Source organism: Pelophylax lessonae (genome assembly GCF_965119305.1).
Source record: "Pelophylax lessonae genome assembly, chromosome: 7".
Classification (NCBI taxonomy): domain Eukaryota; kingdom Metazoa; phylum Chordata; class Amphibia; order Anura; family Ranidae; genus Pelophylax; species Pelophylax lessonae.
Window position 1 is genome coordinate 123,394,908 of NC_138774.1, and position 25,564 is coordinate 123,420,471.

At 46.3% G+C, this 25,564-nt stretch overlaps 1 protein-coding gene across 1 annotated transcript in view; it reads right to left on the reverse strand.

Moving 5' to 3' along the window:
• Positions 1 to 25,564, reverse strand: part of MAP7D3 (MAP7 domain containing 3) — a gene marked incomplete at both ends in the record, with an annotated part of 267,062 nt that overhangs the window by 45,906 nt on the left and 195,592 nt on the right. The window contains 2 exon segments of the mRNA XM_082264163.1: positions 11,595 to 11,730; positions 18,836 to 19,095. Coding sequence (XP_082120289.1) covers positions 11,595 to 11,730; positions 18,836 to 19,095 — 396 coding nt within the window.

Here is a 25,564-nt window from a genome sequence, read left to right on the forward strand (position 1 = left end):
CCTCCTGGAGGAGTCTTGCCTTTCCCGCTAGTACCAGCCGGGCGCCCTTTATGGGCGGTAAAGAAAGGTCCTCGCTTGTTGCGAGGTCTCTTAGCTTTTGCAGCCTGTGGCAAAAAAGTGCTCTTGCCCCCAGTGGCATCCTTAATGATTTCATCTAGGTTGGCTCCAAATAGACGATTCCCCTGAAAGGGGAGATTGGTCAAGGTCTTTTTGGAACCTAGGTCAGCTGACCAGCATTTTAACCACAGCACACGTCTGAGGATCACTGCTAACTTAGATGCATGCCCTAATAGGGGAGTAGTGTCCAAGGCTGCGTCACAGATAAACCGTAGCCCTTGTATGATCTGTTCCATCAAATCAGATGTCTCCTGGGGAATATCTTTTCCCCTAAGATCTTGGCGTACCATTTTCGCCCATTCCGTAAGTGTCTGGGAAACTAGACCAATAACGATTACTGGTCTAAATGCTGACCCTATCAGAGAAAAGATAGTGCGGGACTCTGCTTCTATCTTTCGATCCACCGGATCCTTAAAGGACGAAGTGTCCTCCACTGGAATAACCGTGGCTTTATTCAGCCTGGAAATAGGCGGATCCACGACTGGTGGTACCGTCCATTTCTTAATGATGGATTCCTCAAACGGATAGCGTCTAGCAATACGCTTGGAAATAGTAAAGGTACGTTTAGAATGCTCCCATTCTCCTTTAATCTGATTACCAAAACATTTAGGTACAGGAAAAGCCTTCGCCGTCTTGATGGGCTTATTAGTCCCAAAAGGCCTCTCTGTTTCAGTTGCCTCTGCCGGTAAAGCCTCAAGTTTTAAGGTTTCTTGCACTGCCACAACTAGTGCGTCCACCAATGCTTCTTCCTGAATTATAGCAAGAGAAGAAGCGTCCTCCTCACTGTCTGAGGGGGCTTTACCTGGGATAACAGCCCTTGCAGAGGAACCTGCAACTGCCGTGACCATCTCTGAATCTGAGTCAGAGGTGTCAGATGGTATAGGGGTAGGCGGGGGTCGCTTCCTTGACCCCCGTCCCTGACAGGCCGCCTCCACCCGAGCCACCATAGACTCCAAAATTGCTGTAAATGACTCTATACTCTGTGCACCGGCGGGTCCCGAGGCCCCCTCGAGGGAAACAGGTGGGGGAATATGTGTGGCAGGGTCCATAATAACTCCAGTTACTTCCTGGATAATATAATTCAAAAGTAAAGAAAAAAACTTTTTTTTTTTTTTTTTTTCTGACCCCCAGCGCCACAAAAAAGCCCCTTAGTGTTACCTGCTTAGGGATCCCTATCGATCGAGAGAGAGAGAGATAGACCCCCAGGCTCACCACTTGATGCTCAGAGTTAAACTGCAACAGCTTACAGCGCTGTCTTGACAAACAGGAAGTCTTTTGGCTGGCTGCCCAGGAAGAAAGGAGGCGGCTCCGCCCCTCTGCACGCCTTCCGGCGCCTCCCCCAAGCTCCACGAGGTGTAGGATCACCTCAAACATGGCCGCCCCCATGCTGGAGACACGAGGCTACGCCAAAATGGCGGCTCGTGCGATCCAGCAAAAAAAATGGCGGCGGCCTAAACTGAATAGCAGTGTGCTGCAGGGCACACAACACTTGCATGGGGATATGGCGTGGTTGGCGGTACCGGCCCTGGCGGACCGCATGGCTGTTCGGGAGGCCTGCTAATAGCTGGAGATCTGATTTGGAAGGCAGTCTACATGTCCGTGGCTTCTGACTGGTAGGTAGCTTATACTTAACCCATAAGATTCCCAGAATGCCACAGATTACATCTTTAAAACATGTATACAATAGATTGTTAGCTCCCAAGCCAAGCCTCCTGGCTTTTGCCCACATAAATCACACTCAAAGTAGGAGGATTTGTGACATGTTATAGGATAGAAAGGACTCTTTCTTACCATACAGAGAGGGGCCCGCGTTCACCACAAAACCCGTCAGGGAAAAAGGGGGAACATACTACTCACCATACCGGAACCAGGCGGGCACCAACTCCTGACAGTACCCCTCTCCACCGGGGCGGGAGGGCTGTCGACCGATACGGACGCCGTGACTCATGGTCTTTGGCGTTTCGGCGAGACGTTTAACTCGCGTGGACAGTCCTTTAATGGGACTTTGTCGCGGCCGACCCAGCGCGGAGCTATGGCCTGCACGCGCTCGTAGGCTGAACTGGGGTGACCACCGGATCTCAACATCCAGCCCGTCGCCCAGTTCAGCTTTCTTGCTTGAAGATCTCACAGGAACACTGGAGAAAGAAGCTGTCTAAAAAAATCCTTTAAGAAAAAATTCTTGCCAGGACCTAAGATCCCAGCAAGGTGTCTAGGTCCTTACTCCTAACTAGACAGAAAATAACTGATTTGCTGAGGCAGAGAGAGAGAGAGGATATACCCTCTGGGACTGCCCCTAGGGTGTGGCCAGAGCTTTTTAATTTCCTGTCTAGTCCTGCTCCTGCGGAGGTAACATAACCCGAAGGTGGTGTATCACCGAGGACTACGTCTGTCGATGAGCGCTAGAGAAATGTAGGACGTTTTAGTCGACTAAAATGTAGGACGTTTTAGTCGACTAAAATGTAGGACGTTTTAGTCGACTAAAATGTAGGACGTTTTAGTCGACTAAAATGTAGGACGTTTTAGTCGACTAAAATGTAGGACGTTTTAGTCGACTAAATACGACTAAAACTAAAACACTTGCAGAAGACTAAAATGGGACTAAAACTAAAATGCCATTTTAGTCCTAAGACTAAGACTAAAACTAAATTGAAATTTGCTGCCAAAATTAACACTGCTTTAGATTTACCTTTTCTATGTAGTGGAAGGGCCTGACTGATTGCATACAAATTGAAAGTGTTTTAAGTGTGACCTCATATTATATGGTTTTGGTAAGTCTGAAGAAAAAAAATCTAAAGAAAATTGTATAGTGTGTATGGCCCATTAGCGGCAACCAAGTAGGCCACTTCGCAGGGGATCTCTTGGAATTTCCCAAATGGGTTCAAAGAGTGGTGTCTACAGGGCAGAGAGAACCAAGTTTAGGTCCCAAGCAAGCACAGCATGCTGTAAGGTGGACCGGATCTAGAATACACCCAGAAAAAAAAAAAAAAAGGTTTTACAAGAAAGGAAGACCAGAGGTTTTTGAAAAAGAACAAGACCAAAACCTGACCTTTCAATACCGGATTGTAGGAAGGCCAAAAAAGTGAAGCACAGGGTAACCTCTGGGATTAAGGTGACTGTGTTCATACCTGGCAAAGAATGATCTACAGGTACGAAATTAAATCTCTTTGGAACTGGCTTTTCTTGATTTTAGAAAAGCAGAAAGGACAGATGCAGAGACCCCACTGTCATTCAAGACATGGACTTCAACAGCCATGCCATTGAAGCCAGTGGCTGAGAAGCAGGGGTCGTCTCCTAATGGTCCAAGTATGTCTGTGTACAAAATGCTTATGGGCTAGTCTGGTGCAACAAGGATTATCCGTTTCTTTTCGCAGTATTTTCTGGAGAAGGTAAGAATTTGCACAGGAGAGAAGGCATAGAATAGTTTGAACTTAGACAAGGAATTATTAGGGCATGCATTGTCAGTGCTAAAGGATCATTTGTCCTGGCCACAGAGGTAACTTGTTGGTCAATCTGGAGGGTACAAGATTCTCTGACATATCAGGTTGAAGATGTCAGGGTGAAGGGCCCTTTCCCCTGAATCCAGGTGGTGACGGCTGAAGTAATCAGCCTTCCAGTTGTCTGCTCCCAGGATTTGGACAGCGTCTCTCTGTTCAAAAGATTAACTGGTTTGTTTCCTCCAAGGCTACATGACTCCTGGTGCCCCTTAGTGGTTGATATAGGCCACAGCTGTAGAGTTGTCGGATTTCAACCTGACTGGATGTCCTTGCAGAAGGGGGCCCAGTGTTGCAGAGCCATCCTAAATGCTTTGAGTTCAAGGAAGTTGATGGGGAGTTTGGCTTCCATCGATTACCATGCTTCCTGAACTGTGAGGGACTTGAAAAATAAACCCCAGCCTGAAAGACTGGCATTTCTCGTTATCGCTTTCCAGTGATATACAAGAAAAGACTTCCCCATTGTGCAGGCTGAGCTGGAGATTGACCAATGTAGAGAACTGCTTGCTTGGTTGCAGCATGGGTAGGTGATGTACTGGCAAGATGTAATATTAGGTTAATAGAACTTGAAGGAGGCTACCATGAGACCCTGTATTCTCATGGAGTATCTCTCAAAAATCTCTGACCTCAAGTCCTGAGAGTGAACTCTGAGAAAAAGCAGTTTCTTCTGTGGAAGGAAGACTTGCTTGGGATGCGTCTAGGATCAGACCCAAGTATTTCAGGCGAAGAGAAGGTTGGAGAGCAAATTTTTATAAGTTGATCATCTAACCGAAAGCCTGAAGCACCTGAACTGTCTAGACATTTGTAGATAGCTGAAAAAGAGGCAATTCAGAAGGTCATCTGAATAACCTGTGACCAGGATGCTCTGAGTTTTTAGAAGGGCAAGAAAAGCGCGAGGACCTATGTGAATACTCTTGGGCCACATAAGTCAAATTAAAGCACTGATAGGGTGGATAAGTAGGGCTATTCATATAGGCATCTGTGATGCCTAAAAAACCCAAGTATTTCCATTGTCTCAATGGAACTGGACTTGTGGATTCCACTGCACTTTTTGTGATTTGAAGGATTTTAGGTCCAGTACAGGACGAATACCACTGTTGGGATTTGGTACTGTGGACAGGTTTGAATAGAATCCTTTGAACCTGTCCTATAGGGTTACTGGCACAACTACTCCCTGCAACAAGAGAAGTTCAAGGAATTCTGCAAATTTGACTGTCCTCTTGCAGATTTTAGTTGATGTGAGAGAAGAAAGAGGTGAGAGGATGGAGTTTTTTTTGAACTCCATTGTGTACCCCTTTGAAACCACAAATTAAAACTCACAGGTCTGGGATGTTTGTAACACAAAGAGAAGCAAACTAACAGACATTACCCCACTCTTAGGAATAAGGGCACACCTTTATTGGGAAGAGAACTTTGGAGAACACTTGGTGGGTTGTGTAGGTCACGTTTTACGCTGAAAGAAGGGTTGAACTTGGGATTTGAAGTTGAAATCTGAGTACTGAAGAGGTAGAGGCTTCTGAGGAATGAGATTTTTGAACTTTTCATTGTGGAAGAACAAGCTTTCCTCCTGTGACATCTTTGAAGGAGGATGTCTCTTTGGTAAGGCAATTTCATCAAAGGGTATATGTATGGGGCGCCTTTTACAAGCATCAGCTAACCAGGCTTTGAGTCACAAGATTCTGCCCATGTGAAAGAAAATGAGTGTAATTCTGGAAGTGTGTGTCATTCCTAGGACAACCACATAAAATATAACGGCAGAAGGTTAACTGCTGTAATTGTTCACCTAATATATGATCTTGAACTACAAGATTGTGTTGGTTATTCATTGCCCTGTTCCAGTTAGCTGCAGTTTTTCATAGAGATGAATGCTGAAACCACCTTTGAAGGAAGGATGGCTTTAGGTATAACATACCCTAGTGCAGGGCTCGACAAACCCCGGGCGCCAGGTCGCATTTGCGACTAGAATTAGCGACCTGGCGCCTGGGGTGCCCTGCAGGAGGTGTCCTGTCCCTTTTGCGCCCCCCACCTCCTCCGCAAGTGCACGGACTTTCGCGCCATCCAAAAATTGAGGCCCCGGCTTTTCGGCCTTCTTCTGTGAGATGAGAGGCTAGGGGAACTGGCGCCCTCTTGTGGTTGCCGGGAGTAATGCCTGTTCTCAATGCCTTCCCATCTCCTTCCAAAGAGGAGATGAGAGGGAAGTTTTTGCAGGCTTCATCTCTCTGTCCAGTTACCTTTGCTTAAAGGTAAGTGGACAGGGAGTGTGGTTGTTATTATTAATTTCTTTTTTTAATTTAAAAAAATAAATAATTTCTTTTTTTTTTCTTTAATTATTAAAAAAAAAATCCTTTTTTTTTTTTCAATTCTTATTAAAAAAAATTATATATTATATAATATATAAATAAATCTTTTTTTTTTTTTCCTCATCGCCGTGCCACAGCCAAAGGCCCCTTTCACACGGGCTGTCTGATCAGGTCCGCCTGTCCGTTTTTCAGGCAGACCTGATCGGACCCTTCATTCTCCTCTATGGAGCAGTAATCTGTCGCCATCTGATCCTGTCCGCCAAAAACAGACGGATGGTGGTTCTATTTTCTATCCATCCCGTGGATCGGATCAGATGGCATCGGATGGAAAGAGACAGACAGTCTGTTTCCATCCAATTGCGCTATAGAGGAGAGTGGGGTTCTAGTCGTATTTATGTGTAAATTTAGTATGCATTTTATTAAATAAAGCTTGGTTGTTAGTTTAAAAAAAATAAATAAATAACTGGCTCCTAACTTTTTTAGCTGGCTCCTAGATTTCAGGCAAATTTGTCAAGCCCTGCCCTAGTGGTTGTGACGTATGAGGAAGGGCTCTCTTGCAGGAAAGAGCCTCTAGTACGGAGATACATGTACGAGATGTTTTGGTCACCAGAAAAAGGAAATATCCTTGATCGGTAAGGGTTTTTTTTTTTCTGCAAGGCAGAAAGAACTAGGTTAAGTGCCTAGGTGTAGAGACAGGGTGCTACAAGGGAGCCCCCCAATATAGGAAAAAATGTGAATACATTTTCTGTAAAAGGTGACGCTCAAAGCCTTTTGAACTGATAAAGGCTGAAACACATCCTTTTAGGGTGATGAGAGCTAAATTCTGGTCAAACTTGGTTTTTGGGGGGGGCAGACGTGGAGCACAGCATACATTTTGTGACCAGAAAGACTGCCATCACCGCAGGCAAAAATGGGATTTTGACTTCCCGTAAAATCCATTTCTCTGATGTTCATTGACGGACACAGCTCCTTATTTTCTTCACCGTTGGGTTATGCTGCCCCCTACAGGAATCGGACACTAGGCAGGAAAAAAACTTGACTACACCTATGGGGCAGTCCCTGGGGGTATACTCCTACTCTTGGCTATTGCCACTCAGTTTTGTTACAAGCAGTGTCAGATGACAGCCAACTCCATAGAGGTGGGTGGGTGCTGTGCCATTCGAGAAATGTACGGTAAGTCAAAAATCCCATTCTCTTTCGTTCATTGACGGGCACAGCTCCATATCTTCTTTGACCCTTGGGATGTTCCAAAGCAGTGTCAAACATGAGGTGTGGGAACAGCGAGAAAAAAATTCCCAAGGCTAAACTGTAGTCAACCAGGTAATATGGAGCTCAATCAAACAACTGGAGCTCACCTGAAAACAACAATACACCCTTAAAAGAGCACCAGGTCCAGCAGCCTCTAAAACCTTGCGGCCAAAAGAATCATCCACAGATGCCAACACATCCACCTTTTAAAACCTTGTGAAAGTGTGCACAGACGACCAGGTGGCTGCCTTGAAAACCTGCATCACTGTTGCCTGAGGCGGAAGGCCCAGGAGGCACTAAGCGCCCCAGTAGAGTGCGCCTTAACAGGGAAAGAAGGAACCTGACCCATAATTGAACAAGTCTTAACCACTGTCTGTGCCATCTGGAAATGGTCGCAGCAGAAGCAGCCAACCTTTTTCGAGGTCCTTCTGAGAGTACAAATAGTGAGTCTGACTTCCTAAAAGACTTTGTAGCTGCCAGGTACACCCAGGGAATACAAGGCAATTTCCTTAAGAGGTTTCAGCCTGGAACATAGGGAAGGCAACACAATGTTGATAGAAGCGAGAAAATCCCCCTGATGTAGGGACGACACTACCGTGCGAATGGACTCTATTTGGAACTTCTGTACCCGCACAAAGCTGTTTAGCGCCTTGATAAGTATTGGACGTACCTTGCCTTCCTTCCTGGGAACAGTAAACAGATTTGAGTAGAACCCCTGGGACAATCACCCCTTGTAGTAACAAGTCTCGCACTGCCCCAAAGAGACCCCGTAAGCGATCTGGGGACAAAGGCAGGTTGGAAGGGAAGAACCTTTTCGGAGGATAAGACCGAAACTCAATCTATTAACCGGACTGAATTACTTTGTGGACCCACTTGTCCTGTACCAGGGAGGTCCACAGATCTGGAAACCAGCAAAGACGTCCCCCCACTCCAGATGCAGGTGAGGGCGCTCCTTCATGCAGAGGAAGATCGACCATCCCGGGAAGGGGCCCACGTCCACCCCAAAACCCTCCAGGGGTAGAGGGGGGTAAGCTTACCATATCAGGGAACAGGGTGGGCACCGATCCTGACAGACCACCGCTCCATCGGAATGTGGGTTGCTGTCGGCCAGGAGAACACTGCTACTCCAGACAAGGCTAGGTCGTATGCGCCCTCTCGAGATGTTTAAGTCACAGGCCAGCCCTCGTCCAGTGGGGCTATGTTGCGGCTGACCTAGCACGGAGCTGAGGCCTGCGCGCGCTCGCTTGCCAGACTTGGGGGACCCTCTGGATTTAGATTATCCAGTCCACCGCCCAGTCCAGTAGTTGATTGTAGCTTCTCACAGGAAACAAAACAACAAAGATAGAAAAAAAATCCATGTAAAAAGGAAAAAAATTGCCAGGACCCCTCCCCCCTATAGCCCATCACCGCATGACACCCACATCTGAGAAATACCTGGCCACCCTGGGGAGGGGGGAATAAGGGGGGTAGGTGAGGGCGACTTGTGCATATGGGCCCTGCTAGTGAGGGGGGCACCATGTGGGAAGGAAGGGCACATAGGGGGCCTACCAACCCAAGGAAAGGGCCCGCGTCTACCCCAAAATTTTCCCAGGAGGAGAAAGGGGGGGGGGGGGGAGACACTACTTACCACACTTGGACACCGAGCGGGCACCAGTCCGGGTAGTCCACCGCACCATGTTGGATAGGGGTGCCGCGGCCAGAGGTACGCTGTGATTCAGGTCGTGACCAGGGCTATGTGTCCTTGCGAGGGGTTTCACTCGTCGGCCAGCCCCCGTCCAGTGGGGCTACATAGTGGCCAACCTATCGCAAAGCTAAAGTTTGGTCGTGCTTGCCTGGCCAGACTGGGAAGATCGTAAGGATATAGGACATCCAGTGCTTCGCCCAGTTCGGCAGTTGATTGTAGTTCTCACAGGAACAGAAAACAAGGAAGAAAAAAAATGTAATTTAAAAAAGGAAAAAATGCTAGGACCAGATATATCCCAGCAAGGAACTAGATCCTTACTCCTGACTAGACAGAAAAAACAAAGTTCTATAGCAGGAAGTGGGGAGTATACCCCCTAAGACTGCCCTAGGGGCGTAGTGAAGTTTTGTTTCCGCCTAGTCCTACTCCTATGGAGAGCAGCATAACCCAAGGGTCAAAGAAAATTTGGAGCTGTGTCCGTCACTGAACGAAAGAGAAAAAAAGGGTTATGTTGGTTGTTCATGGTCCTCGTCCAATTAGCTGCTGTTTGACATACTGAAATAGCAGCAAGAGATGGTTGCAGGGCTGGGACTGCCAGGGTGAAGAGCCTGTCAACATTAGCAAGCATATTGCAAAAAGTTATTTTCAATATAATGACCGGGGGAGAAAAAGCTTTGGCAGCTTCCTCCAGGACTGCTTCAATGTGGTCTTCACTGTCCTAATACTGCATCATCATGGATTGGCATATCAAGGTTCAACTTGGGTTGAGAAAGGGGAGTAGGAGAAGAGGCGGGGGGGGGGGGGGGTTTCGTCTCTTAATAAAGATCGCTAAATTAAAGCTGTAATCTGTCCAAAAAAATTGTGGCAAAGATGCAGAAAATTCAGCTTTAGTCAAATAGGCTGACTGGCCGAAACAAAGCTATAATTGGATGTTGTAGCCAGTGCCTGAGGGGATACCCCTATGGGATACTCGCAAATAGAGTGTGGGAGATAGGATAAGTATGTCCGGTAGGAGCATGTGTCAAGGTCTTACCTTGCCTTCCTGTTGGCAGCCATCTTGGACATGTGCAGACTGATGTGTGTGTGTGTGCGTTTGTGCTCCACGGTACATGACTGCTAGTAGCCTTATCTTTCTCAGTGTTCCTCCGTGCATGACCTGGCTTGGCTGAGGACTTTCCTGGCTCTCGATTCCACATCGGCAGACGACCCGGCGTCGGCAGACAACCCACCTCTGGACTCGACCCCGCTTAGATGACTACCTGCTTCTAGACTTGATCCCGCTTGGATGGACTACCTGCTCTGAACTTGATCCCGGCTGTTCCTGATTTCGCTCCTTACTCTTGCTGTGTGTTTATTGTTGTTGCGCTAATAAACTGCATTATTTTACTTGCATCTTCATGTGGTCTGGTTTCTTGGCACCCTAACAGCATGCGGTAACCCAGACATTTGTTCTGCAAGGAATCTATATGGCGAAAGGGAAGGAGGAAGTGCCCGAGTACCTTAGAAGGACTCTAGACAGAAGCTGCGTTAAAGCGTGTGACAAGGGGTGTGATGTAACAACTGGTCTTTGACCTGAGGGTGAGTTCTAACTGGATGAATATTAGTTTGGAATATATTCACTCTATAGTGTAAACATTTCAAACATAGCCCTGTTTTACAAAGTAACAGTCAGAGATACAGGGTGACCCTGTTTTACCTGTTCACAACGCTGGATTGTGTATAAAGCCCAGGCTTTATCCATCACAGTGGGCATATCCCTGAGGGGATCTTCAAGGACTGGGTTCTATTGTGTTGGGCCACAACCCTGGACCTGTATAATGCCTAGTGGCTAAAGCCAATGCTTTGCACCAAGTGCCAAGGTAACGGCCCCATGCAGGAACCAGTGTCTGAAGCAACATTACAGGTCATCCCCAATGCGTGGGGTCCTGGTACGGCTCCCAAGATTTGTCAGAGGTTGCAATGATCCAGATACACTGCTTCTGAACAATTTAGGAAACCGAATATCATAGTAGTGAAGCTTGTAAAGAGACACTCTGGAGGGGAGTAGAGGTCAATCCCCTACAGACACAAGCAAGAAATTGAGGATTCAAGGAGTGGGATAAAGGGGAGGCGTGTTCTCAAAAGCTTGACAGTGTTCAGTCACCTGAAGGTACGAATATGAATAAGTATATAAATAACATGAATAATATACCTGTGTTCTGTACTAAATGATTATGATAGTAAGTTTACAAACCGCAATGTCATTCAAATGATTGGGTGAAGGCAAGAAATAATTAAAATGCAATATGAAAATTATTATATGGTTTTACACTTTCGACTACAGATATGCTTCAAATTGTTAAGGATTTTTTTTTAAATGACAAACATCTCTATAATTACCTGCTCTGTGCAATGCACAGAGTGCCCCTGAACCTCTGAAATTTCACTACTCGGGTCCCCCGCCAGTGCTCCAGGCTCCAGTGCCCAGTGCCCCCACGGGAACCCACCTCCCATGGAGGCACTCATGCGTGCTCACTCCCGAGCCCTGCTGCTGCGTCAACTGACAAAGACACCGGGACTCGGCCCTGCCTTCCTACTCCCTCATCAACAGGAGTTGATTGATAGCAGCATAAATGCATAAAAGTAAAAAACCTTGAGGCTTTAGATCCACTTTAAAGAAAATAAAACAAGGAAAAAGCAACAAAACATAAGATCTATGTAAATAGGTTTAGAACACACACACACGGGGAAAAAAAAAAAAAGTTAGAGTACACTAACTTTTCTTCCTGTTGTCTCTGAATCCGTTCTTTCTCCTCACGTTCTCGCTGCTCTCGAGCAAGACGCCGTTTTTCAGCCAAAATTTTGGCAGCTTCCTCAGCTGTAGTACTCCCTGATAAAGTCTTATTACTGGATTCTAACAGAGATTAACACAGGTAATAGGTATAAAGAAAATATAAACACATGTATATGATATAAACACAAATAGTATTCTTAATACCTAATAGTTAATATAAAAGTTACACATGAACAAAAAATGTAATTACCCTAAAGTCCAACTCTGGCAATAACTGGCTATAAAACCCAATGGGATGACCCCCCCACCCACCTTTTGGAAAGCCCTGCATAAATTGTTGGCGCATTATCCTGCTGAAAGAGGTCACTGTTAACAGAGAATACTGTTTCTATAAAGGGGTGTAGTTGGTCAGCAACAAAGTTTAGGTAGGAGTACGTTTTAAAATAACATCCACATGAATGACAGGACCAAGGTTTCTCAGCAGAACATTGCCCATCAGACTGCCTCCGCCCACTTGCCTTCTTGCCATACTGCATATCCTAGTGCCACCTCTTCCCCAGGAAAGTGATGCACATGCACCTGGTCATCCACATGATGTCCCCAGGTAAGCAATGCTCAGACCAGGCCACCTTCTTCCATTGCTCCATGGTCTGGTACTGATGCTCACATGCCTATCGTTGGTGCTTTTGGCTGTGGACACAGATCAGCACAGGCACCCTGACCGGTCTGTGGCTACGCAGCTCCATACACAAACTGCTATGCCTAATTTTTCTGCTTTCATCAACTTCATGGACAACATGTTTACTTGCTGCCTAACATTTACCACAGACTTTCAGATACCTATGCAACGAGATAAGCAATGTTATTTACCTAGCCTATCAGTGATCTTAATGTTATCGCTGATCGGTGTAATAACAAAAACAAAAAAATAAAATAATATTTTTGTAAGATCTTACCGTAAAATCTTTTTCTCTGATGTCCGTCGACAGACGCAGTCTCATCTCCATGAGCTGAGTGGGTTTATGCTCCTCCCATCAGGAGTAGTCTAGGCAGGGAAATTTGAATACACACGCCCAGAGGGCTGTCCCTTCAGGTATAAACCCCCACTGCACAACCCATCAGTTTAGTTTAAAAGCAGTGAAAACAACAGAACTCACCCCAAACAGAGGGGCGGGTGCTGCGTTTGTCGACGGACATCAGAGAAAAAGATTTTACGGTAAGATCTTACAAAAATCGTATTTTCTATATCTTCCGTTGACAGACGCAGCCACATCCCCATGAGCCGAGTGGGACGTTCCAAAGCAGTATAGGCATGAGGGGCGGGAAAACGCAACCAGATAGAAATGTCAACTCCAAAAGCCTAAACGCAGCCAACCAGGCAACATGGAGCTCAACCAAACAGGAGCTCACCCAGATAAAAGACCCCGAAGAGAAGTACAAACAAACATTCTCTTCTGAAACAGCAGCCTGCAAAACCTTGCGGCCGAAAGAGGCATCCGAAGAAGCCAACAAATCCACCTTGTAAAATTTGGTAAACGTGTGCACAGACGACCAAGTAACTGCCTTACAAACTTGTACAAGCCCAAAAAAAGCCCAAGAGGCACTTCGCGCTCTAGTAGAATGCGCCTTCACAGAGAAAGGAAGAACCTGACCCTTGAACAATAATCCTGAACAACTGTCTGCCTGATCCGTCTCGAAATGGTCGCAGCAGACTCAGCCAAACCTTTGCGAGGACCGCCCGGAAGGACAAAGAGTCTGACTTCCTCAGTAACCGTCAGATAAACCCTTATCGCCCGAACCACATCCAGAGAGTGCAAAGCAACTTCCTTGTGATGTTTAGGCTTAGGACATAAGGAAGGCAACACAATGTCTTCATTCAGGTGAAAATCCGACACCACCTTAGGAGGAAAGGACTGATTAGGTTGGAGGACCACTTTATCCCTGTGGACCACCAAATAAGGCGAACGACAGGACAACGCCGCCAACTCAGAGACTCTGTGGGCAGAAGTGATAGCCACTAGGAAGGCAACCTTCTGCGACAAAGAAAGCAGATTAATCTCCCTAATATTCTCAAAAGGAGGCTTTTGAAGAACAGACAAAATCAGATTAAGATCCCACAGCGACGGCGATCTCCTCGGGGGGGGGGGGCAGATGACGCACCCCCTGAACAAAGGTGAGAATCAAACCATGAGTAGCCAACGGACATTGGAAGTAAATAGCCAAGGCCGAAACCTGGCCCTTGATAGTACCCAACGCCAAGCGCTGCTCAACTCCTTTTTGAAAAAAGGCCAAGACCCTAGCTACAGAAAACAAGCGAGGGTGCATCTGCAGGGATTCACACCAAGAAATGTACGATGATAGATCTTCCTAGATGTCGACTTCCTGGCCTTCAAAATGGTAGGAATAACCAAATCAGAAAGACCTATCCCTCAACACCTTGCTTTCAACAGCTAATCTATTAAAGCCAGCAACCATAAAGCAGGATGGAGATCGGTCCTTGAGATAGATCTTCCCGTAAAAGGAAGACGCCATGGAAGATCCATGACCATTTTTACCAGCTCTGCGTACCAAGACTGCCGAGGTCAGTCTGGGGCCATCAGAATGACCAGAATGCCTTCCATCGCCACAAGCAATACTGACTGCAAGGAGCCGCCAGAGCGTCTGTGGCTTCGGCTAGAGGATCACGTGACCTGGCCACAAACCTCTGAACTTTCCTGTTGAAGCGGGACGCAAAGAGATCCACTTCCGGGGTCCCCCACCAGACACACAGGAGATGAAACACCTCAGGATGCAGTGACCACTCCCCCTGATCCAACACCTGACGACTCAGGTAATCCGCTTGCCAATTCTCCACAACCGGGATGTGGACTGCGGAAAGAGCCAGAACATTGTGTTCCGCCAATACCAGAATCTCAGCCACCTCCTTGGCCGCCAGGGCACTCCTGGTGCCCCCTTGATGATTGATGTAAGCCACGGCCGTGGCATTGTCCGACTGAACCCGAACCAAAGAGACGTGTAGCCAACTCGTCCAGTGAAGCAGGCAGAGCTTGATCCAGAATATTGATGACAAGGAAGACTCTTCCGACGCCCAAGTACCCTGAGCACAGAGCTTCCCCAGAACTCCACCCCAGCCCGATAGGCTGGCATCCGTGGTGACCACCGTCCAAAACACCGGCAGGAAGGACTTGCCATGGCACAGGACAGGTGACTGGATCCACCAAGAGAGCCGACTTCGTGAGATGGCTCAACCAAATCTTCTGGTCCAAAGACCGAGGATCTCTGTTCCATTGTGCCAGAATCTCTTTCTGCAGCTGTCTCGTGTGAGACTGAGCAAAAGGGACTGCTTCGAAGGTCGAGACCATTAGACCCAGGGCCCACATGCAATCCCGCAAGGAGGACCGATTGGCCTCCATCAGCCGGAGTCAGGGCAGATTTGGTGACATTGATCATCCACCAAAGTCCTGAAGGGTCCAAATTGTGATGGAGATGTTTTCCAGCAGATCCGAATGGGAAACTGCTTGCAACAGGAGATCGTCCAGATACCCCACAATGGAGATATCTCGTCGACGCAACAAGGCCAGCACAGGGGCTAGGACCTTCGTAAAAACTCTGGGAGCCGAGGAGAGACCAAAGGGTAACGCCACAAATTGAAAGTTCTCCTCTGCCACCGCAAAGCGCAAGAATCGCGGATGTCCCTCGAATATGGGGACATGGAGATATGCATCTTTGAGATCGATGGAAGCCACAAAATCCCCCTGATTCAAAGATGCCAACACTGACCGAATGGACTCCATTCGGAATTTCTGCACCCGCACAAAACGGTTCAGAGCCTTCAGGTCCAGGATTGGACGCACCTTGCCCTCCTTTCTGGGCACGGTGAACAGGTTTGAATAGAAAAACTTGAGAGCGTTCCTGTTGGGGAACTGGCACAATCACACCTTGAGCCAGCAGATCTCGCACAGCCTCCCGCAGATCCTTCAAACGCTCTGGAGACAGGTGAAGATTTGACTGAAAAAAACCTGTCCCCTGTCCGGCACCAGAATTTGATCTTGTACCCGGAACAAACCAGTTTGCGAACCCATTCTTGCTGAATGAAGTCCAGGGTTCCTGAAAAAAGCGCAGACGTCCCCCCACCCCTAAGATGGGGGAGTGTCAGGGTTTCTTGGCACCTCCAGAAGTTCTGAACGGCTTATCTTTTTCTTGTGCCCCAGAGGCACAAAAAAAACGTTTATGAGCAGAAAAGGAGGAACCGCGCTTAGTAAGGGGTGTCTTTCCCTTGGAGGATTGAGGAAGAAGAGTACTCTTCCCGCCAGTCAGGCTCTTGATCAACTCATCCAATGTGTCGCCAAACAACCCGTCTCCAAGAAAGGGGAGATCAGCTAAGGCTTTTTTAAAAGCTTGGTCAGCCAACCAGCGCTTCAACCAGCCCATGCGGCTTAAAACAATGCCCACGGTCGAGACCCTGGCCACCAGGGGAGCCGCATCCATAGACGCATCACACAGGAACACCAGAGCCTGGAACACCTGGTTCAACAGTTCCAGCTGTTCTGGAGGAACAGTCTCGGAGTCCAAAGACTCCTGCAAACCCCTAATCCATTCCTTCACCGTCTGGGAGACTAGCACAGACACAAAAACTGGTTTTAAAATGGAACCCACCAGCATGAAAAGATGGCGGGAAAGGGATTCCACCCACCTGTCCACTGGATATGTAAAAACCTGGAAATCTTCCACAGGCACAAGAGTAGATTTGTTTAATCTGGAAACAGGATGGTCCACTTTAGGTGGCACCGTCCAACGGTTGGAAACCTTTTCAGCAAAAGGATACCGGCGTTTAAAGTGTTTTGGCACCACTAACACGTGCTTAACACGCCGCCATTGGTCATTCACAATATTGTGAAAAGTGTCGGGACAAGGGAAAACCTTCTCAGTGTTTAGAGACTTCTGGGAGCCAAAAGCCACCCGCGTCCCTGCCGGCATAGGCTCATCAGCCAATTTTAAAGTATCCCGCACTAAAATAATCAGGGCTTCCACCAAAGCGCGTTCCCGCACTTCAGCTGAAGACGACAGGTCCTCTTCACCATCTGACTGCGAGGACGGCGACCCCTCAGGAAGGGGAGCATCCGGGGGAACCACATCAGCCTCTGAATCAGAGGACATCTCTACAGATAGAGAAGGCAGCGGTAGTTTACGGTCGTTTATCAACCTTTTTCATGACTAAATCAACCTTAGTCGTCAGGCTTTCCAGGGCAGATATAAATTTGCAGCCAGCAACTGCAATCTGGACTGTTCGGGAGTCTCACAGAGTGGGTCTGAGGGAGAAATTCCAGTTTGGGACTCCATAGTGCAATTTGCAAAAAATGGAGTACTGTAGCTTTAAGAATGCCGATCGCGGTATTCACCACCGATCGCAGAGGTCTGCAGGGAGCCCCTTTAAACCAAACTGATAGCAGAAAGTGCAAGGAGATGTCTGCAAGGACCCACTGCCAAGTATAGCACCAGGGCTACACAAAGATGGATGAGCATACAAAACAATAGGAAGCTGCAGGGAAAATGGCTGCCCCATACAAGTCTATGGGGAAAAAAATTCCATTGCCCACACCCAAGATGGAGGCGCCCACGGCACACCATGCGGCTAGGGACCAACACATGAAGGCCTCAGGAACCACAACAGGGACCAGCAAGCCCAAGAAACCATGTCACCCCCCCCCCCCCCCCGAGCACTCCAGACAGGGACAAGGAGATGGAAGCACACACAGACCAGGCACTGGGCAGACCAGGGGGATCTCTTGGGAGGCACAATCCCATTAGGCCCAGGGTAGGGCCCACATCCCCCAAAGCCAGCAGTGGCAAGGGGAGCACGGGGTGGGTTCAGCCCCGGGCAGACTGCCTCCCACCTGAAGTGGGGGTGCTGCCAGCCAAGGGGTACACTGCGACTCAGGGCGTTCCAGGTCGTTGCGTCCCAGCGAGGCATCCGCTCATAGGCTCGTCCCCCTCCGGACAAGGGGGCACCGTCGTGGCTAGGCCTAGGTTGGAACTATAACCAGCTCACGCTCGTAGGCCAGACTGGGGGGACCATAAGGATCTAGATTATCCAGTACAGAGCCCCAGCCGGCATCGTTGCTTGTAGATCATCAGGAAATTCTTCTCGCTATTGAGTAAAGAGAAATAAAAGAAAACATTCTGAAAAGAATAAAAAAACTGAGACCGGAATCCCAGCAGGAAACCTAGGTCTACTTCTTCTCTAGGCAGAAAACAAACTGATGTGCTGGGTTGTGCAGTGGGTGTTTATGCCTCGAGGGACAGCCCCCTGGGCGTGAGTATTCAAATTTTTCTGCCTAGACTACTCCTGATGGGAGGAGCATAAACCCACTCAGCTCATGGAGATGAGGCTGCGTCTGTCGACAGACGATAGATATAGATATAGATATATATATATATATATATATATATAAATAAATATATAAATAAATATAATTTTTATATAGACAGTAATACCTTGGTTTGCGAGCATAATTAGTTCCGGGAAGCATGCTTGTAATCCAAAGCACTTGTATATCAAAGCGAATTTCCCCATAGGAAATAATGGAAACTCAAATGATTTGTTCCACAAACCAAAATTACAGTACACTCACAATGTTAAGGAGTCTGGTGCAGTTCCAAAGCCACTGGTGTATATGTACAGTATAGAGTTTTGTATATGGCCAGAGGTTCAGCGGTGCTGGTGACTCCCAGTGCATCCTGCAGAACTCGGAGCCACTCAGGAACTGTTGACGTCCCTTCTGGGTGCTGCAAACGCGCGTTACATCCTTCCACCCAGCTGGGGGTGTCTCTAAGTTCTGCAGGAAGCGCTTGAAGCCACCAGTGCTCCCGGACATCTGGCCATATACAGAACTGTATACTGTACAGCAACGACTTTGGAATAGCACCATACTCCTTAACATTGTGAGTGTAATTCTTTTTTTTTACATTAAAACTAATGCTTATATGTTGCTCGTATATCAAGACAGTGCTCGCAAATCAAGGCACCATTTAAAAAAAAAAAAAACAAAAAAAAAAAAAACTTTGCAAGCCTTTCAAAAAACGCTTGTTAACCACGTTACCTGTAAACCAAGGTTTTACTGTATAGAATATCTAGGAGTACAAGGCTCCAAGATTTTCAAACTGCTGAAATCCACATAACATATCACCAAACACACACAACACACACAAGACATTCAGAAATTACCATCTTTGGTCTTTGTAGCAGGTGTCTCTTTTTCCGAGAACTGTATATTTTTTGGCTCTGAGCTGATTCCGTCTAAAGATTTCTCCTTTGGTTTGGCTTCTGAATCAGCATTCTTTTTGGTAGCAGTTAAGACAGTTGGTGTGAGAGAGGGACGCTGGATAGGAACTGGCTTGTGGATCACTGTAGGAGAAGGTGGTCTCTGCTTCAACAAACTTGGAGATGGAGGACGGTTCTTTTGTGTCTGTGAACTACTGGTCTTTCTGAAATTTGAACACAAAAATTAAAGCCTAAGTGATTGAAGGTTGGCAATACATTTTTCATATTGAAATGAATGCTGGAATGAGGACTAACAGTGCACTTTACTACCCAACAACCGGGATTATATCATTCATACTAGGGCTGCACGATATTGGAAAAAAAGTACATTGCGGTTTTTTTTCAACGATATATATTGCGATATTGAGAGGAAATCATGGAAGTATTGTAGCAGCGCAGCCTTCTTCTGATTGTAATTGCAGATTGCACCATACAGCCAGGGTTAATGTTATTGTAGGGATTGACAGTGACAGTCAGTGTGGATTAGGCACAGTCGGGACTCACAGTGGTGGCAGGAGGTAGAAGAACACAGCCTGACATGACATCCGTCCAGTCCCACACATTCGACGGTGTACTGAACTACTCAGTGAACTGACTCAACTCTTCACTCTGAACAAGCTTGTTTCCAGTTCTTCAGTGTCAGTGTGCTGGGAGCCGCTGATTGGTTACAGGGAGGAGCTGAGCTCCTCACTCTCAAAAGAAATGTAACACTGAAAAGTGTTGGTCTCCTCTAAGAAGGGGGGGATTTTTAAGGCAATAAACAAAATATGAATACTAAATAGAAAACAATAGCATAACAACAGTGTATAAAAAGATTATGAAAATTTATTAAGTACAATTAGGAAAATCTAAAATGACAATGTCACACAGGAGATAATTGTTGACATCCTGATCATCAATTCCATGGCCAAGAATGGAAAAAACCACAATCGGTCATGGATCACAAAAAAAGCCACAATAAATATCAGGGCTCATACACATTTTCACCAATGAAATTCCATGACTTTTCCATGACTTCACGTAAATATTCATGACCTAATGTTTCATGAAATGTCTATGTATACGTGTTAAATAAGAATCTTTTTAGGCCCAAGCCACAGTCATGAGGTGCAGGCAGACTGGTATGGATGGGACAGACAGTCAGATGCACAAAATGCAGCACAGTAATCTTTTAGGCCCAAGCCACAGTCATGAGGTGCAGGCGGACTGGTATGGATGGCACAGATCTGATGGTGCACAAATGCGGCACTTACTCTTGGAGAAAGAACAGTAATGGGTGCTCCTGCTTGCCAAAATAAATGGGAAAATAAAAGGCTGGATCTTGTGAAAAAAAAAAATGGGACGCCAAGGTTCACTTTTGGCGCCATTACCCCACGCTCCTCCATGTGTAAGGAGGCGGCAAGGGGATCTCATACATGCGGCATTGCACTGTATCCTGTGCATAGCTTTTCAGTCACTAAGGACTCCATGATACACATACCATCCTTGGGAAGCCTGCAATGTTTTGGACCTGACGCTGCAATATTGGGGACCCCTCTTTTTTGGTATAAGTATATTTACTCTTTGGTCCCTAGCCGGGGTTTTTCAACCCCATGACAGGCATTATGGTTGGGAGGTTGGCCTATACATTCACCCCCGCCCCTTTTGCTCTTTAAAATTTGTAGCCTATGTGGCCACATCTTTTATTCCATCACTATACATGTATGTCTATTTCTTTGTTTTTAGGCACCATATTTTAGGGGGTACTTTTATCTATACCCCGTGAACCTACTGGGCGGGCAGACGTTCCTACCAAATGGGATATCCGGTTTAGCCTTCCGGCTTTGCCGTGTCCTCTTCTGGCCATCAGTCATTTTAAAGACGTTTGGATTCTTGCAGTTATATATTCAATAAATTGCGAACAAGAAGATTGGGTGGGTATTTGCTTATGTGCCGGCAACTTTAGTGCTCATATCTATAGCTGCTGTCATAAGGCAAGTTTGGCAACGCATTTATGCATATATATATTTTCTTATACATATTTTTCTCTCTTTCTATGTGTTTGTTTGCTATTTTTGTTTTTTTTTAGGAAGGAAAATAAAGGGATCACCAATCCTTATATCCCTGATGAAGATCGGAACTTAGAAGTTCAATAAATAGTTCGAAACGCGTTGGATTTAACACGCTCCCTCCCCTGGGGTTGTTATCCCGGGGAGGGAGTGGTGTATCCCTTGTTTCCTCATATTTCTCTTCCACTGCTTCATTGTGTTTATTTATTGTGGCTTTTTTGTGATCCATGACCGATTGTGGTTTTTTCCATTCTTGGCCATGGAATTTATGATCAGAATGTCAACAATTATCTCCTGTGTGACATCATTGTCATTTTATATTTTCCTAATTGTACCTAATAAATTTTCATAATCTTTTTATACACTGTTGTTATGCTATTGTTTTTTTCTATTTAGTATTCATATTTTGTTTATTGCCTTAAAAATCCCCCCCTTCTTAGAGGAGACCAACACTTTTCAGTGTTACATTTCTTTTGTACTGACTTTATAGGATGATGGCAATTAAGGTCACATATCACCTGGGACCAATTTATTTTGAGCTCCTCACTCTAGGATCATAGAGTGCAGGCAGGCTGAACGTATGGGACGGATGTCAGGCTGTGTTCTGCTACAACCACTGAGTCCTCCCGACTTCTCCCTGCCTAATGCCTATGCCTTCCTATCGTATCTTCAGCGATGTGACTATCACGCCCGCAGCACGATCGTCGATATCACATCGACTATCGTTCAGCCCCAATTCATACAGCTGTTTGTATTGGTTAATATAGATCTGAAAAAGTGGGTGGTAAGCCTTGTAACTGTTTAACCACTTCAGTCCCAGAAGATTTTACCCCCTTGCTGACCAGGTCCTATTTTGCGATTTGGCATTGCGTTACTTTAACAGACAATTGTACGGTCGTGCGACGCTGTACCCAAATAAAATTGATGTCCTTTTTTTCCCACAAATAGAGCTTTCTTTTGGTGGCATTTGATCACCTGTGCGATTTTAATTTTTTTGCGCTATAAACATAAAATTGTGACAATTTTGGAGAGAAAAAAAAAAATATTTTTCACATTCTGCTATATGACATTCTCAAAAAAAAAATTTAAAAATCAAAATTTTTTAACATTTTAGGCCAATTTGTTTTCTGCTACCTATTTTTGGTAAAGCGTATTTTGATTGGTTTGCGCAAAAGTTATCGTGTCTACTAACTACAGGAAAGATTTATTGTATTTTTTAACTAGTAATGCGGCAATCTGCGATTTTTTGAGGGACTGCGACATTGCGGCAGACAGATCAGACCCCTGACATTGACACTTTTGGGGGGACCAGTGACATTACTACAGTAATCAGTGCTAAAAATATGCACTGTTAATGTAATAATGCCATTGGCAGGGAAGGGGTTAACCCTGTGGATGATCAAGGGTTTAAATGTGAGCCTAGGGGAGTGATTCTAACTGTGTGTGTGGGGGGGGGGCGTGGCTTCTGAAATTACCATAGAGACATGTGATCCTATATAGAAGGATCACATGGGCTCTATGATCATTCCAGGGAGAAGAACGGTCAGCTGTGTTTACAACAGCTGACCGTTGTTCTCTCTCATCGGCGAACGATCGCAGGTGTCAGGCGGCAATCCGAGCCGCTTCCCCGCTGACTAGCCCTAGCCTCCTGCTCGCGACCGACGTATAGCTACGTCAGTTTGCCCAGGAGCAGCTGCCTGCCGCAGTATAACTGCGGCGGGCGGTAGTAAAGCGGTTAAGGAAAACTATTACACTGCTCAAAAAAATTGAACACTTTGAAAACACATCAGATCTCAATGGGATAAAAAAATGGCACACTAGATATCTATATTAATATTAACTGGGTAATGTGTTTGATGGAAATTAATATTATCAACCTACAGAGGGCTGAATTCAAAAGACACCCCTAAAACCAAAGTGAAAAAATTATCACTTTTTGCTGGAATTCCATTGCAGCAACTCAAAATGATACTCAGTTTGTATGGCCCCCCACGTGCTTGTATGCATGCATGACAATGTCAGAGCATGCTCCTAATGAGGCGACGGATGGTGCCATAGGGTATTTCCTCCCAGATCTGGACCAGGGCATCACTGAGCTCCTGAACAGACTGAGGTGCAACCTGGCAGCATCTGATAGACCAGTGATGGTGAACCTTGGCACCCCAGATGTTTTGAAACTACACTTCCCATGATGCTCATGCACTTTGCAGTGTAGGTGAGCATCATGGGAAATGTAGTTCCAAAACATCTGGGGTGCCAAGGTTGGCGTGGGGGCCCATTCGATGATATCAATTCCTTCATCCTGCAGGAACTGGCTGCATACTTTCACCAAGAGGTCCAGCATTGTCATGCACCTGGAGGAACCTAGGACCCACTGCACCAGGGAAGGGTCCGACTATGGGTCAAAGGATTTGATCCCGATACCCAAAGGCAGTCAGGGTGTCATTGTCTAGCATTCCCCCGGCCCAGATGGATACAGCAATAGTATTATAAAGCTTTTGCTGCCATCCTTGAGCCACACATCATTGAAGTGGCCATTCAAGCTACAAAAGTAGGCTTATTCCCTAAAAAATTCCTAGAAGCCCTAATCGTAGCAATTCCTAAAAAAGGGAAACCTCCCTCAAATCCTGCAAATTTTAGACCTTTCTCACTTCTAAGCAGTGACATTAAAATCTACGCCAACATGGTAGCTAACAGGCTACAACCCCTCATTTCTACCCTGATACAAACAGACCAAGTAGGGTTCAATAACCACTTGCCAACCGCCCGCTGCAGATATACTGCACCGGTACGCCTAGCCCCACGCGTGTCACTTGTGACTTCAGTTAGTGTGAGAGACAGTTAGTGGTAGTTAGAGGCAGTTCCAGATAGGGGATATATGGTGGGTACCCTAAACCTATCTGGGACTGCCTCTAACTACCACTGTCTCTCACACTAACTGAAGTTACAAGTGACACTAATACAGTGATCAGTAAATGGTCTGTATACTGTATATAGTGTACACTGTTACAGGGAGTGAAAGGGTTAACGGGGGGGGTGATTAGGGGGTTACATCTTTATTGGGGATATACGACAGGTACCCTAAAAAAACCTAATAAAGATTTAAAGATTTAACCTTCTGATTACCCAATTGCCCTGCCACAGTGTCACTATTATAGTGTGCAGATCTTTTTTCTGATCAATGTATTAGTGTCACAGGTGACATCAGTTAGTTAGCCTCAATTCAGGATAGCGTCAGATTGCCTGGCGCATATTTAGTAATACATTTTAACCCTATGATTACCAGCGACACACACACACTAAACCCCTCCAATACTAGCATAGTTTCTGAACGGATCAATATCTTTGATCTGATCAGAACTATACTAGCATCCCCAATAGTTTAGTGTTCCCAAAAGGTAGCGTTAGCAGGATCAGCCCGACACCTGCCAGCACCTGCGTTTAGCCCCTCTGGCCCCCCAATAAGTGCAAAATAAACAGATTACTGTCACTTCCAATACACAGCACACTAAATCGTAGCATTAGCAGAGTCAGGCCAGATCTCTGCTAGCACTAGCAGTTACATGTTCAAACAGTCCTTGACAACCATGTGCCTTATTACCGGTAAGTCACATTAGGTACCTATAAATTTATTGTCCAAAATGTCCAAACAGAGGTACACTAGTGAAGAGGCCTACACAATGCTTAGCATGACAGATAAGAGCGATGGGGAAGCCTCACTGTCAGAATCAGGCTCAATATTCAAACCTGTAGAGAGCAGCGGCACCCTGACAGATCGCTCTGATGAGGGAGTAGTGGTCCCTGCTAAGGTCAGGCGTACCCGACTCCGTTCTTCTGTTGCTTAGGTGCAACAATCGCAGGGTTCTCGTATGCAGCAGAGTGTCGGTACTAGTGCCGCTCAACCTCCTGGTGAACTGGCAAGCAACAGTGGCCTAGTACATCCTGGTCATAATCAAACCAGCACTGCAGTAACACTTGGTAAGGTGGCTAGTCCCATAAGTGCAGTTCAAGTAGTGTCCCGCAGCAATCAATAATTCAAACACAGGCCCGTAGAGCCCATAGTGTCCTCCCTGATGCGCTTGCAAATCCTGATTGGGGCCCCCCAGTTCTACAGCGCCCGTGCTTCCCACATTCACTAGCCAACCCGGAATTCAGATGGAAAGACAATTTTACTTTCCTTGATTTTTATGAGCGTTTTTTCACGGAAGATCTTTACAGATCTATTGTGGACCAAAGCAATTTATAGGCCGATCAATTAATCACCGCAAAGTCAAATTTGGCCCTTGCCAGAGAATTTGTATGGAAACATATCAGGGTTTCCAAATTTAAAACTTTTCTGGGCCTATCTCTCCTCATGGGCATTACTAAAACGAGTGAGTTGCGGTTATACTTATCCACTGACCCAATTCACCATAGGCCCGTGTTCTCTGCTGCCATGGCTATAGACGAGCAAATCTTGCGGTTCATGCACTTCAGTTCAAATTAACTCTGTTATCCACGGGGTGACCCTGGATATAACCAGCTCCACAAAATTCGGCCCCTCATAAACCACTTCACCCGGAAGTTTGCAGCCTTGTATACGCAC